Source organism: Solanum pennellii, chromosome 3 (assembly GCF_001406875.1).
Source record: "Solanum pennellii chromosome 3, SPENNV200".
In the NCBI taxonomy this organism is placed as follows: Eukaryota; Viridiplantae; Streptophyta; class Magnoliopsida; order Solanales; family Solanaceae; genus Solanum; species Solanum pennellii.
In genome coordinates, this window is record NC_028639.1 from 2,193,334 (window position 1) to 2,210,120 (window position 16,787).

Below are 16,787 nucleotides of genomic sequence, written 5' to 3' on the forward strand. Positions count from 1 at the left end.
CTTCCATTGCATTTACACGGGTGGTGCAGTGGCTCGTATCGTGTTGGGCAATGCCCAGCAATGACAATTGAATAGAACCCGACACTCGGGCCACAAAATTGACATGGATGAAGAATAATCGCTACCAGCCAGACATCAGTTATATAAAAGTTAATAATAGGAGTCCCCAGAAAATATCTCATCAGCACACACGTAAATGGGTAAAACGTACATTTACAATGGGATTATAAGGTTTGAATTATAATGTATTGACACACTCATTACATTACATGCTCATTAAAATTATTATGATGAATTGCCTAGCAATTGAGCTGCTGCCTTATCTTTATCGTTGTCATTCATCAGTAAGGCATCTGCAACACTGTTTGATGAGAATCCCATCTCTTTCAAGAGAGTATATCCCTCCACAAATTCCTTCACCTGAAAGAAATTTGTTGAAGAAATGACGAATGGTTACATTTACTATAGAGACAAGTACTCCTTAATGCTATTGAACAAATTATTATATAACACTTCTCCACTTGACCATGCTGCTATCCCCCGCGGCAATTTAGAATGTCATGATTTGCTTTTTAGTAACTAAAATTCAAAAATTGTAAACATTATTGTAGATATTTCCAAAATGGTTTTATGATGCAGTTGCATCATGTTGTACTTTCATGCACTTTCCAAATTTGTAAACCTTATTTTCAAAAAAGAATCTAATCATATGCCGATTTCACTACAAAAATTAGTTAAGTTGACTCCTCAATGAAAAAAAATTGAAAAATTCAACCAAGGACGGGGGATCATAAGAAATGGAAATTCTTGTGAGAAATATATTCACAATAATTAATTTTAAGTAATTTTGGTAGATAACTAATTTGACAATGCTCATAGTGCCACATCCAAACAGAAATGTAAGAGAAGCATGAAAAAGATATATACCTTGATCGGATTATCTCCATAATTTGCAACTGCTATGGCCACAGCCTCTCTATTGAAACCAGCTGTTGCGTATTTGTTCATCATAAGATCTCCAGTGTATCCCTATATTCAAGAAAGAAATATATATCCAAGTAAGAAAACAATTCATTCAAATTTCAACCAAAAGACCACATATCAGAATCATGTTGAGCTTCTTAACTTCAAAACATTCAATGTAATACACATTCCAAAACATCTGGGAAAAAGATTCTTAAAAAAAAGCACATTTATTTATACATACCAAACATTTAAGGAAGCTAACTACCTTTGTCCATAGACTTGATATACAGTGTGAAGTTGACAAGTTCCCTACAGTCTATTTGAGATTACCACTAGGGGTGAAAATATATTAGGCAAGTAGTAACTGATAGATGTATTAATAAGTTGACCCCATGAAAAAAACGATATCTATCCTTTTGGGGGAGAGATATCCTAGTCAGTAGTGTGCTGGATGGAAGCCAACTTATACAAAGTTGCTGTTTCCTATGCCTTCAGCAGTAGAGAAGAAGATGGATTCCATCAAGAATTAGTTCTTATGGGATGGTAATGCTAATAAGGGAAGATTTCACTTAGTAAAGTGGAAAGTGGTTAGGAATGGAAAGAGAGAGAGAGAGGTTTGGGAGTGAAGAATCTGAAATTACATTACAAGAGTTTATTATTGAAATGGCTATGTATATAAAATAGGGGTGGCAATTAAATCCGCGAAAAACTCAATAATGTTATTCATGGCAGGAAGAATGGTTGGAAACAATATCATCCACAATTGAGAACATCAGGGTTTTTATGGAAAGCCATTGTTGGGATGAGGGATGAGTTTTTACTGTACACTAAATTAGAGGTATGGAGTCAGTATTAAATTTTGGGAAGATACTTGGACTGGGAATACAAATTTGAGAAGCAGTCATGCAGATTTATTCAGATGTTTTGTGCTCGAGGGTGGCTATGATTCTGATTTTGATCCAATCTTCGGCTGGAATCTAGAATTCAGAAGGAACCTAGATGATTAGGTATCAGAAGCTTTTTTATCAACTTACTCCGACTCAACAGTTAGATTCTATTTCAACTGATCAAAATAATGAGGATAGACTGATTTGGATGAACAGCAAGCATAAAACGTTCTCTGACAGTAATTGTTACAAACTGTTATAAAAGCAAAATGGTCAGAGCACATCTAATTAGCCTGGAGGATCATGAGGAAGTCTAAAGCTCCTGTCAAAGCTGCCTCCTTTGGATGGACTGTCACTTGGGAGGCCTCTTATGTTCATAGTAATAATTTACAATAGAGGAGTTCTGCTTTAAGTAGTAGATGCTATTTGTGTGAAAAAGAGAAATATTTAACATCGGTTTTTGTATTACCGAGTTTCTAGAGAATTATGGTAGTTGTTTTTAATGTAAGTGGTGTTTCTTGAGTAATACCATTATAATGCAGGGATTAGCAATACAAAAATTATTTCTTGTCGGGTGTTTGGTTCATTGCACTAAAATTGGATATACAAGATCTCACTTGAACTTACTTATAAATTAAAAAGTAATGAGTTGATAAAGGTAGTTTTGTCCTTTTGCTACTTTATCCATGTCATGGACTAGTTATTCCATATTGTTGTTGGTATGAATAATAACCAGATTGGTGTTTTACGTTATACAAGGATTAGAAGACTATGTGGCCGAACTTCTAAAATCAACTCATTTTAAAAAGTGATTTTCAAAGAATAACTTTGTGAGTTTGTGTTTGGCTAATCAATTTAAAAAGCACTTTTCAGCAGCAATTAGTGTTTAGCCAAGCTTTTTAAAAGTTCGTCTAAGTGTATTTTCTCAAAAGTACTTTTCAAAAAAAGTAAAATAATTTTAAAAATTACTTCTTTAGCTTTTGAAAATCAAGTTTTGTTACCCCAAAAGCTTGACGAAACACCTTAGTTTTTAAAAATAAGCACGGGTGATCTCCCAAAAGGTTGGTCAAACAGGCTATAAGTTATGCATACAACCAAACATCAGATAAAGTTATGCCAAATTATATATTTTTTTAAAACTAACTTATAACAAATGATATACATGATTATTTGAATCCGATGTTTGGTTGTAATTTGAATCACGTACAACTTATAGCCTGTTTGACCAACCTTTTGGGAAGCTAAAAGAGGTTATTTTTAAAAAATGATTGGTAAGCTTTTGGGAGTAGCAAAAATTGTTTTTCAAATCTAAAGAAGGAATTTTTTCCCCCCAAAAATACCTTGTACATCACAACAAACGATCCCTAAGAGTTTGATGGATTGCTGGCAAAGACAATGCATGAAAGCCAAAATAATCTAAAGAACCATTCCCTATGTATTTTGGATTATATGGCTAGAAAAAATAAGGCGTGCTCTAAAGGAAAAAGGAACGGATATTTTAGAATATAGATTTCTTGTCTGCATAACTTATATTTTTGGTGTAATTGCAGTATGTAGGATAACCCCGATATATGGATATCTTGAGAGATTACTTGATGTTTTGACGTTTTTGGGGTTGGTTTTTGTATTTTTTTGTAATATCTTAGTAGTTTATTGGTACCATCCTAATTAATAGCAAATGTTCTCTTACTGCTCTCTTCTTCTCTTTTTTACTAGGATTTGTTGTACTTCAGCCGGGGGTAAGGTTAGCACACTTTTCTACCCTCCCCAGGCCCCACATGTGGGATTTCATAGGCTATGTTATTGTTATCTTGGTGTTAATTGATAAAACTTGACCTTACCACAAAAAGGAATATTGTTTTTAAAACCTTTCACCAATACGGCATATTTGGTTGGAGAAATTCAACATGAGGATGAAATTTTGTCTACATGTATCATATTAGCAGCTTCTGTGACATTATCCCCAGGCATAATTGTGGTAAACAGGAACATGATGTTAAGGAAATGATCCTTTACCGGTAGGGTTGCTTATTAACATCGCTTCAAATATCCAGAAGTTCAATCCAGAGAAAGAGCCTGAACAGATATTAAACTCACGCCACATTTGTCATTGACTATAGAAAAAATGTAATTGAACTGAATTGTTGGCACTGAGCTGCATCTCAAATTCTTCAGTTTCACTTAATTTTTTTGATAAGGAAACCCTAAATTCTTCGGTTCCACTGCAGACTAGGAATCTTTAAAGACAAGTATTGGAAGTTAAATCCTACACATTACACAAAATTAAGTGATTTCCATCTCAATGCTCAAACTACTTTACAGATTTGACCACCCCTACCATATGCCAGAATACAGGAGTCCCAGCTCTGCAGCTCGTCTATTTCTTTCGCTTGTTGATGAGCTACTTCTACATGATTCACTGAATTGAAGAAAATACATAGCATAGTGATCTTCCAATTAACATCTTAGTTTTCATGACCCAATTACCATCTTAGCAGGTAAAAGAAAGTTCATGCGTGGAAATCAAACTAGCACTCTCTGATTTTCAATTTTACACAACTCTCTTTTCATTTTTGCACGCTCCAAAATGATTATCGTTCCATGTCTATCCAACATCCAACAATGCACATCCATTAAACTATACAGATTTTAAACTTTGATGTGATGTTTCTCCCTCAAATGAACTTCTCCTATTGTTTCTCATTATTTCTTCCACAACCACTATTAATATACACAAGTCAAAATGAATTATCTTAAACGCCATGCTCAGTCAAATACCATCGTATAAATTGAAATGGAGGGAGCACTTCAGCTAACTATCAAGTACACCTCAATTCTAAATTGCGGGTGGGGGCCAATATGAATCTTCTTAAGCCATTTCACTCTACTCAGGGGTCAAACAAAAGAGGTCCTAGGTGGGTACATTTCAACAAATTCAGTATTCAGAAGATTCATTATATTTAGATATTTCTATTTTACACTGTCAATCAACCTACACTAACCCTCTTATTCAGATACTGGACTTGCTACGCTTTTTGAGAAACTCATGCAAGTAGATTTTAGTAGGGCAATTAACAAGACAAAAATAAAAAATGTAAGTACCATGCTAGGTTGTTCTGGCATTATAGGTGGAAGATTTTCCAGCCCTAGCTTGCTCCAGTTCTGGCTTTCCTTTTGTGCTTCAGCCAAAATCTTTTTCTCAAGGTCAAAATCAAAGTTGAATGTGCTTCGGGGAATTTCTCCCACTTGTGTTGACAATTGAGGCTGCAATAAACCAAAAAGAACATATTGTTCACACGAAAGATTTAAGCTATGCAACTGATACAATACTAAATCAATATACAAAAGAAATATTCGATGAAATCAAAAATAGAATTGGAGACAGAATTCCTAATATAAATCTAATTGATTTGATCGTTTAATGGATCCAGTTGTCATTTCTTAAGTTGATCAGCAGAGTTATAGGTTTCGTACCGGAGGTGTAATCCGATATTCGGGTTTAATAGCAACTCTGATGCCGATTCCAGCTGCAAAAGTGAAATTCAACAGGTAAGAGATCAAAATTCCACTAGTTCAAAATTTGAGATCCGAACTTATAACCTACAACTCTTACGTAAATGAGAGATGGGGAAAATACATACTGTTTGAAGACGGAGGAGGCGTGTGATGGAAAGGAGGGTTCCGGCCGCCGGAGTGCTGACCAGGCCTAGGATAGAGTCCGGGAGCTTGTCCGTACATTGGATGTGGCTGTGGAGCTCCGGTAGCTGGCCTGCCGTACATCGGCGATTGTGTATCGTAAGGAGGTCCTGTTCGGTTCCTGAAGTCGTATTCCATGGCGTTCACTGATTCCGATCAGAACAACAGCAGAATTTGGAAGAGAAGGAAAACGAAAGCGGTGCCAGAGGAATCTAGTTGAACCCGGAGGTTTGATTAACTAGCGGGCCTGTCTCTAAAGGTGGGCTTGCTAATCTATCTTAATTTAATTATATTTACATTTAGGAAAGGATAGTTTCAACTTTCACAATAAATATATAATAAAAGTACGTTTACAATAAATATAGACTATAGTCATGTTTTCATTTATATTTAAAAAAAAATAAAAAGTCAAAAGTGAAAGAAAATATATATTGTCTATATATTACAGTACATTTAAAATGCTAAATACAAATTACTTAGCTTATACATAATTATAGCTTGACTATGTATTATAATACACTTAAAAAATCAAAGATAGTTTAACTATACATGAAATATACACTTATATAAATAGGGAAAATTTCATATATGGCAAACTTATTTGATTAAATAACATTATATGGGTATAGTTTACCCAATTACATTCTATGGGTATAGTTTAGTTATTTTAGGTATCTTTAATTTTGTATATAAGGTTTCTTTTGTTTTTTATTTATATAATTTTATTTTAAAAAGTGATTTGTAACTGAAGCGTTAAATATGCTAACAATAAATATAGATAATGCCATAATTTAAGGTAAACATTCCTTTATTAAGGTAAACGTTTAAATTCATTATTTTTTTTTAAAAAATAAGAATTATACAACAATTGAAACAAAAGATAAACTTGTTTTTGCTGTTTCTTATGAAACAGCGGTTCATCATTTTTTTTTATTTTTTCTTTGTAATCGAATTCAGGTAAGTGTTCATTGGATGAAAATTCATGTTTATTATTGCAATAATTATACAATGTTCTATTGGATTTACAAATTTTGATTTATGTGCGTTCGTTATTGTGGTGTCGTAATTTTTTTTTAAAAAAAAAAACTGGTTTCAAAATATGATTATTTTAAGCAGAAATTTCGTACTATACAATTATATACTTTTTGTTAATGTAGTATTTGTATATTATAAAGAAGATCAGTGTAAGCGAATACAAGTAACCGTTGGTGATAATTGTATATAGCCATAAAGCAAGTGTTTTGCTTTTGATACAATTATATACTTTTTTTGATGTAGTATTTGTATATTAAAAAGAATATCAGTGTAAAATCAATTCAGTAATTTGATTGTATAATAGTGTTGTATTAATTGTATATATGATCTCTTTGAATGATTTGAAATATATTTTTTTTTTTATAATTGTACAGATAATGGCTTCATTGGCTATTTAGGTTATGCATTCTGGTTAATATGTGTGCATGAATATAGTAGTTAAACATGACAATATATACAACTGTCTAAATGACTTTGTATATACTCCAATAATATATAAACTTAATATATACTAACTTCAATAATTTGTATATAACTACTAAAATATACAAATTACAATCATATATGAAATTTTCCCATCTGTATAACTAAATCCAATTACTTTGTGTATATATGTATACAAAAACAAAAATAATAATGAGCCTTTAATATACAATCCGCTACTACCACTATTAAAACTTAGTATATATGTATACAAAAACGTCAATTTTGAAAACAGTCATGGACAGATCAACTTTTGTATATGTATATAAACTTAATATATACTAACTTCAATTATTTGTATATAACTAATAAAATATACAAATTATAATCATATATGAAATTTTCCCATCTGTATAACTAAGTCCAATTACTTTTTGTATATATATACAAAAACAAAAATAATAATGAGCCTTTAATATACAATCTGCTACTACCACTATTAAGACTTAGTATATTATTCATTATACATAACTTAAAGTATGTATAAAGTAATCAAATCCTCAGACACATATACAAATATATAACTAAAACTTGTGTGTACTAAACATGCAATATACTATATACAATTACGTGAATACAAAATTTACTTAAACAATAATTTTTTGTATATTGACATCTAAGTAACAAAAAAATTGTATCTAAATTTGTGTTTTAAGCCACTACCTCATAATTATGATGTTCTTCAGATCCGTCAACTTCACATGCATTTTCCTCTGAATCAATGTTGCTTTCCTCTTTCTTCCTCCTTGTACAATTTTAATGCCTCTAGATTTAGCATTGTTAATAACTTCTTGAACTGCCGTAGGGTCATATTTTTTTCTTTGATCTCAATTCTTCCATTGTTTGTTCATGTTGAACTTGTTTTGATTTTACCATAGACCCTACATCAACCCCAAAATCTTGAGTTAAACCAATTGAAAACGATGGTAAATTGTCAACAAAATTGACATGCAATGGAATACCTGTGATAATCCTCATAGATGAAGATGATTCATTCATTCTGTGACTAATTTGAGATCTAATAAGAACAAACAATCGATTATTTCATCAAAAAAATATGAAAAAACATAAGAAACACAATACATATACAATTGTTGAATAAGGAAAAAAAAAGGAAAACAACTAAAATTTAGGACGAAAATTGAATTCAACTTTGGGAGGGAGTAATTGAATTTTGGACAATTTGAAATTCAAATCGAATAGAAGTATTAATTGTAGGAGAAAAAAGTGGAATATGAATAGGAGAGATAATATTATTTTGTGTAAAATTATATACAAGATTAAAAAAAAAAGGTTTTTATACTATTGGTTATATAATAGGTGGTGGACCCCATTAATTATAGCAAAAAAATAAACTATAATTATAGAAAGTAAATAAATTAAACTATACCCCTATTATATAATTACTTAGGAATGTTTGTCATTCCATATAATTTTCCCAATAAAATATACACTAATCATTTAATTATGATAAATTCAAGATCTCCTTCGAACGGTTTCAAATTTGATATATGAAACAATCTCAATGTTTCCACTATTTCTTGCTCAAAACAATTCAGGTTTGTGGTATCTTGGAATTTGAAGAAGAAACAGGGAAATGGAAGATGAAGAGGAGGACGAAGAGGAAGAGGAAAAAGAAGAAAGAATAAGTGTGCGCCCATTCTTTTGGGGGAAAATATGGCCAAATGGTCATTTTAAGTTATTTTTTATATATAAAATAGGCTAAGAAAATAATAACTCTAAACTTTTTGGAACTTCAGGATAATTCACAGTTACTATAATCTCTATCATAGCCTATTTTCTTCGGATGAGCATTTTGTGCGCACTGAATATAAATAAAGTGTTTAGGTTGACATTTTACATAATTTTCTCTAAATAGTTTTTTAGGAGATCATTTTGATTTATTCTTTTTAAAAAAAATATATATATATATATAGCCTTTAGCAATTATCTTTTAATAATATCACATATACAGTATAATATTTGTATACTTTTCAACGTTAATATAAAGTATTAAGTTGTTGTCCAACATTTGTAATAATGTATATAATTTAGGGCAACTTTCACATATAGCAAACAAAAAATTCATATTTGTATGCTATAGCAAACTTTGCATAATTGCGCTCCATAGCAAACATAAAAACTGTATAATTCGCTATACATATACAAGTGTATAATTCGCTGGCCTAAATTGTATAATTCGCTGGCCTATTTCGCTGCAATTGTATAATTCGCTATCATATTTTCACTGCAATTGTATAATGCATAATTGTATAATTCACTGCCTATTTCGCTGCAATATTAAGTGTATAGCAAGAAGATATATGTTTTTCTTTCGCTTTATACAAAAACAGAAACACAATATATACACTTCTGTTGTATAAAGCTAGAGAAAATTGTATTTCACTGCAATTGTATAATTCGCAATTGTATAATTCGTTGACCTTTTTCTCTGCAATATTTGAAGTAAAATGTTTGTAAATTGTATAATTAAGTGTATAACACGAAGATATATATTTTTGCATGTGTATATACAATTTTCTCTCGCTTTATACAAAACAGAAACAGAATTATACACTTCTGTGTATAAAGCGAGAGAGGCGAGCGAGAATGGAGAGTGGCGAGCGAGATTTCTGGGAGAGAGACGCTGGCAAATTTTAGCTAATGTTTGCTATGGAGCACAATTAAATCAAACCCTAGCTATTCCATTTAATTTAGGTTATTAATTTGCTATTATATACAATTTTCCCTATAATTTAAGATTGTGATCATATATTATATTATTATTATATATATAAAGAGGGAGTCTGCACGAAGCAAACTCCTCTACGTCAACATGCCTGATTGGCAAGGGGTAATATTGGTATTTTCAATTAACTTGTTCGTGACCATATTATTTTGTGACGCTAAATGTGTACTATTTTTTAATTTGACAAAACAGCCACGAGGATATTAATCTGTCCATATGTTTTACTTTTACAATGTGGGGCCTATCCACGTGGTACGCATTACTTCAATCTATTCTTCCAAAGTAAAGGTGAAAAAAATAAGGGAAAACGCCTCTAATATATTTCTCAATTTTGTCATTTGGAGCAGATATATTTTCGTTGTAAAAGTGGTTTATATATGTCTTTATCGTTATATAAACAGCTTACATATAACCTTGTCATTATAAAATGGTTCACATATATCTTTCATTTAGCTAAAGTTAAAAAAGATAGTGTTAAACTTATATTTATTACTTTTAATTTTTTTTAAAATTATTTAGGGGTATATATGATTCTTCTATCAATGTTTAATGTATATTTTAATTTTTTTCATACATAAATTATTTTTTGACTTCTTTTATTATAATTATTTGAGTTACTTGTTCTTATTTTGTTTTTGTTTTTTCATTCCTTAGTTTAAAGAAAACAAATTAAATTATTTTTTTTGTCTATATTTTAATTTGATTTTTTTATTCGAAGAAAAAAATTTGGTCATCTACAATAAGTTTTACAAGAATACTAGTGAAACATTATAAATTTGATTTTCAAAATAATAATTCTAAATTAGTCATTGAAACAAAAAAAAATCAAAAAAATATGTTTGATGAGGATTAAATTTATTCATATGGGATTATATTTTTTAAAAAAAGAATAATAAAAAGTTAGATTAAAAATTATTATTTTTTCATTTCCATAAGAGGAAAAATGATTATATGTGAGCCATTAGTTTATAAATAAGAGTATATATGAGTTACTTTCATAACAAGGGGTTTATCAGCTCTAAATGACAAAATTGAGTGCATATTAGACCCTTTTCCTAAAAAACAATTACTCTACCAATCTATTTATGACATATTTAACTTGTATAATTGTATATAATTTGCATTATTTTAGTACTAAGATTACTTCAATCTATTCTTCCAAAGTAAAGAAGAAGAAAACAATTAATCCACCAATTTATTAATAGCATATTTAATTAATAACTGTATACAATATAATATAAGGTCAATTTACATTATTTTAGTACTAATTACATGTAACCTTAATAATATACTGCTTCCAGTCGGGCATTTATAATATTTTCAATTTTTCAAGCTTGAAAAAGAATTGTACTTAGATTGGTTTTTCAATTGTACCTTCCTTTGCGTGGACATACCTGTGGGCTATACGTAGGAAACTTACACCAATATACCATATTAAAAATCATTTTCATTTATAGCAATAATAACTTTTTTTACTTAATTATTTTAAATATATTTATAATACAATTTTAATACATATTATAAAAAATAATTAATTATTCACATATAATACAAATTTTATTAATGGATAAATTTATAACATTTTTTTAATACATTTATAATACAATATGTTAATTTCTTACCAAACAAACATAATATATTTTAAAAAATAATTATAATACATATATTGCATACATAATTCACTTTTAGTACGTCTTGAAAAATATCACTAAGATCGACATTATTTATTAAAAGATATCAATCCAAGTCATTTTTCGTATCATACATTATTTGATAATGACATAAAAAGTACTATAAATTACGATAAGTTAACCCATGGCAACCCACAATCTTTGTCGGGAAACTTAAATAAATATACAATATTAAGAAAATATTTATCATTTTATAGTAATAATAAATTTTTTTCACTTAATCACTAATACATCTGTAATGCAACTTTAATTCATATTACAGAAAACAGTTTATTAAACACATATAATACAAGTTTAATACATATATACTGCATACATAATTCACTTTTAGTACAGATTATAAATTTATCTTGGTATTATTATTTGTTGCTATAAATGGTAATAAATAAAAAATATCACTAAAATTAATAATTATTTATTAAAATATATTCTTTGAAGTAATTTTTCCATCTTTTTCACTGTCTCTATTTTTTCGATAACCACTTTATAATAATATTTACGATAACTCAAAACCAACATAAAAATTATAAATCGCACTATATATGGTCACAACAAGTTTACAACTACCTACCTAGAAAAGTGGAAAGTAGAAAAGTTGTCCATTTCAGTGACTATCTCCTAAATCATGTGCTATAATATTGGCCCCAACCGCCCACGTTTTGTTTTTAAACGCTGGTCTTCATCAAACGACAATTAAATAAGATCAGCAGTAATGGCATGCAGATGAAGGGAACAAGCTCATATTAGGGACGTTCACGGCTTTATATATATAGAGAGAATGAAATTCGTGTCGAGAAAAATAATAATCAAGTAAAAATTATTTTATTATTTTAAGTGCGAGTATCACAATTTATATGTTTACTCTGAATTCGTCTATAATTTAAGGTATATTGAGCTTGATTTTGATCGTGAGAATTAAATGACGTTTGTACCACGAATTTTTTCTAGCTTCTTATTTATAATTTTCTGTCTCCTTTTTGAATTATGAGGACCTTATTTATAGTTTTAGAATAAGGGAGTTGCGATTAAAACGTAATTCCTTTCAGCTAATAAGATTTAAGTCACATGACATGATTTATGAAGTGAACTTGTCATTTTTAACCGATGTCATGATTCCATTGGTTTTCCATTTGACTTGGCATGCACATCATTTGCACACGTGAAGCCAAGATGGACCTTTAGAATGAAATCAAACTTAACAAATTGGGCTCATCTATTGTATTTCAAATCAATTAATTTAGACTTTTATTAAATCCATATTTATTGAACTATATTTAATTCAATTATATTAATTCACAATTTTTTTAGACTAATATATTTATGAAATTAATATAATCCGAATCATTTTATTAATTTATATTTAAAATTTTTTAAATGATTACAATATAATACTGTTATAAATATTTTAATTCGATAATTTTAATTTTTAACTTTTTTAAAATACTTTATCATTATCATATTATATTAGCGCGGTATGACTCAAATACTTTTAAAGATTTCTTTTAATTTTGTGCGGTATGATAGATTGACGAATGATTTATTCCACTTTTGATTTACATAAAGTGAAAAATCATGATTCCAAAAATAATGGATTCTTTTTTCCTTTTTTTTTTGAAATGCTTATCCTACTGACTTTTTTTTTCCATCCTCTGTTGACGTACATTTTATTCTCACTTTTCATTTTTTCTTTCTTTAATCATAGTGGCAAAGTATAAACAAAAAAGTATACCATCCAAGATGAACAACCAATTTTAGTTTTCAACCCAAACAATTTATTTTGAGGTAACTTGCAAATTAAACATAATTTTTTTTTTGGTTGAATTTGAGGATTTTTTGAAATTTAGTACTATGTGGTGCTTCTATTAAGGAGTTTTTGCTATATTTAATAGAGTTTATATTTGACTAGATTTAAAAAAATATCCTATATTTTTTATAAGCTAAAGTTATGTAATGAATTGATATATATAAACACACAATTATGTTGTGTGAGGAATCTACAAATAGTTATCTAGTAATTAACGTAAAACTAGCACATCTATAAGTAATGATAATTCGTCGTTTAAAAAATATTATGAAAATTCTACAAGAATAATTCTAAATATAAGGATAATATTTTCTTGAACTGTTAAATAGTTAAGCATAGTTCGCTAGTAAATTTATTTCTTATCGTCAAGTTTCAGATAAATATGCACTTGTAGTCTACGATCAATAACAATCAAACAACATACCTGTAGTGGCAATTAAGTATTTCTATAGCTCCAAAATTTTGAATTAGCCATAGCAAATATCGCTCTAAATAAAAAAATTAAAATTTTAAATTAGCCATAGCAAATATTGCTCTAAATAAGAAAATCAAAGTTGAGCAAATTTTAATTTTGATACGAGCAAATTTTAATTTTGATACGAGAATTTAATATTTATCAAAATAAACCAATCCTAATCTAACAGTTTTTTTTTTCTTTACTAAAATTTCTAACTATGATTATAGATGACGCAACAAGTGACGTAGTCTAGTTTGTAAACAAAAGATCATTAATTTAGGATAATATTGTAAATTGAGTAAGATCCAATTATTTTGTGCTACTGCTGTGGTTGAGTTGCAATCAGCAAATACAGAGACTTTTTCGTCGTTCAAGGCTCCTTTTTGCTAATTGGCATCACTTTCTTGGATTTTATACTGTTTGGTTTTCCCACCGATGGTTCGATATTTATATTGATATTTGATTGGATTTGGAATTTTGAATTGAAATGTTTTATATTAGAGATAAAATGCTTTTTAATAAGGCGATTTTGTAATCAATGAGGTTCAAAGTCGAGACCTCTTACTTAAGGATAAAGTAATACTTATCACTTTATCACAATCTTTGTTGATCGTGAAACTGGAATTGTTACACCATGTTTGGATGATAATTATTATCGCGTTATTGTATTGCATTGTATTATTAGTTTAAATATAATATTTATTTCGATTGTTATTTAAGTTCTATTGTGTTGTTTTTTAAGTCCATCGTAAGATAACGATAAAAATAATACTCATTTCCGAATTGGTGTGATTGCGTCATTATGTTTTTGTTTTTGTTTTGTCTTTACTTTTCATTTAATAATTATATGTTATCATTTACCTCATCTTTTCATAATAGTTCTATCTCATACCTTACAAATTCTTTAGGTTTATCATTCATGACGTCATTGATGTATTCATTAAAATAATACATTACAATACAACACAATATAATATAATATAATACATTATGAAACAATACATAATAACCGTTCAAACACGATATTTACATGAGTACTATAATTATGCATGTTTACCATAAAAGTGTGAGTTTAGTGATCAATAAAGTGAAGTGGATAGAGTTTTCTAGTATTTTTTATTGATGAAAGATATCAAAAATATTTCATGAAATTATTTGATGTGTGCAAAAATTAAATCGAACACCATAATTATTAGAAAGAATTTATTAATATAAAGTGGTTAATGGTGAATTGAGAAGAAAATTAATTTTTATCCAATAAGTTAATCTTGTTCAAAAGGTGTTAAATTAGTATTGTTTTGAAATTCTAGAGCCACACTTATTTGAAGAGTACCGTTTATTGAAAAATGTTTTATATATATATATATATATATATATATATATGATTTTGACGATTGTTCAAATTTATTATCCATATGTTAAGTCTAATTTTTTCTAGACGGATATGAGACACACATTTACACAATGATTGTTGACTTCATGGAAAACGGACTATTTTCTCTATAATATGTAAATTGACTTAACTTAATTGACAAATTGTTTCTTTTCTATATAAAAAATGAATGTTGATTTTATAATAAATTGTTCTTTGAAAGCATATTGTACAAAAAGTTATGTAATTACTTGAATTTATTTTTGCTTTTAATTTTCAAATATTTCTGAAAAAAATTCTATATACCTTATAGTATTAACTTATCTTATCTCGATATTATAAAAAAATATTTTATCGCAATTTTTTTAATATGTAAATATATTTTTCAATCTTGGCCCCAATAAGTTTGACAAGTAAATTGGAATTTATAAATACTTAAAAGAAATGTTGTTGCAAGGAAAATAGAACTTGATGGTACCCTTTCCTAACCAGAAAAAGATAAAATAAGCTAACCACATGCTATTATTATATGCAGAAAAGATAATAAACATATATATTAAGAATACTAATTTTAAACCTGAATTAAAATATTAGGCCACCTGCATCTCAATTAATTCCATTTTGGTGATTTCTCTACTATTTGCTATGTATGCCTTATTTCTATATTCTAATTTTTTTTAAAAAAAAATCTTTTGAGTTGCATTAATTATGTCGAGGAATCTTTTCAAAACATTTTATCTACCTTATTCGTAAGATCACAATAATATTTGTCATTAAATACACTGTGTCTTTTTAAATCACGCGTGTGTTTGCAACAAATTTTAATTTTAATGTGATATAGTGAACACAATTTTATTGATTTCTTAATTCTATTCTCCTAAGATTTATTTATGATTCGAGAATTGTCAGTGTCGTATTAATAAAATTAGGATAATTTAAATTTGACTTTTTTATGAATAATCCATCAATTTGCGGAGTATTCAAGATCTTGATCTCTACAATTTATAAAATTCTAAAACTAGGGTTTAGGGTTGAGTAGCCTCCAAGAATTCTAATTTAAGTTGAACACAATTTGTGGAGCCCAACTCGGATTAAGAGTCCCATCAAATTTCAATATCTACGTACATCTTAATAATTATCATGATTACAGACTTTTGAATAAAAATAACACCAATAACATATCTTATGAAATAGACAAGTAAAATGTACTAAATATCACTATTTTAAAAAAATAAAAAAAACTATTTTAAAAAACTTCCAATTTAAATATAACAAAATCGAAAAAAAAAATCGCAAAAATATTTGAACTCTGTATATTTACTCATATGTAATCAATCTCTATCACAGAAATATATATGTGGATCTAAAATTAATGTGAGCTATGCCGCTCAACCACTTACGTACGTAAAATTTATGCCATCTTGACTTGTCGAGCAACATATATAATTCAATAAATGATTTCAAGTTTTTTTAAGCTACTTTTTTAAAAAAAGTTTATACATCTATGATAAATTTGTAGTCAGTCAAATAAATTATTAAGATTTTAGAGTTTCTTCACGTTTCCTTTTTCCACTTTATTTAAAATTATTTATTTATTGATTTGTCAAAGAAATAGGGCGTTCTTTATATTTAAAAAGATAATTTTAT

General features: G+C 28.4%; 1 protein-coding gene and 1 long non-coding RNA gene across 2 annotated transcripts; both read right to left on the reverse strand.

Moving 5' to 3' along the window:
• Nucleotides 1-110: 110 nt before the first annotated feature.
• On the reverse strand, nucleotides 111-5,821 carry LOC107015117. Its single transcript, XM_015215294.2, has 5 exons — nucleotides 5,495-5,821; nucleotides 5,328-5,380; nucleotides 4,956-5,117; nucleotides 928-1,029; nucleotides 111-420 (listed from the first exon to the last, which is right to left on the reverse strand). The coding sequence occupies exons 1-5, from the start codon at nucleotides 5,685-5,687 to the stop codon at nucleotides 286-288; spliced, it is 645 nt and encodes a 214-aa protein (XP_015070780.1). The 5' UTR covers nucleotides 5,688-5,821; the 3' UTR covers nucleotides 111-285.
• A 2,066-nt stretch (nucleotides 5,822-7,887) lies between these two features.
• Nucleotides 7,888-8,785, reverse strand: LOC114076564. Its single transcript, XR_003577557.1, has 2 exons — nucleotides 8,030-8,785; nucleotides 7,888-7,948 (listed from the first exon to the last, which is right to left on the reverse strand). It is a non-coding gene; the product is annotated as an uncharacterized LOC114076564 (long non-coding RNA).
• Between the last annotated feature and the right edge of the window lie 8,002 nt (nucleotides 8,786-16,787).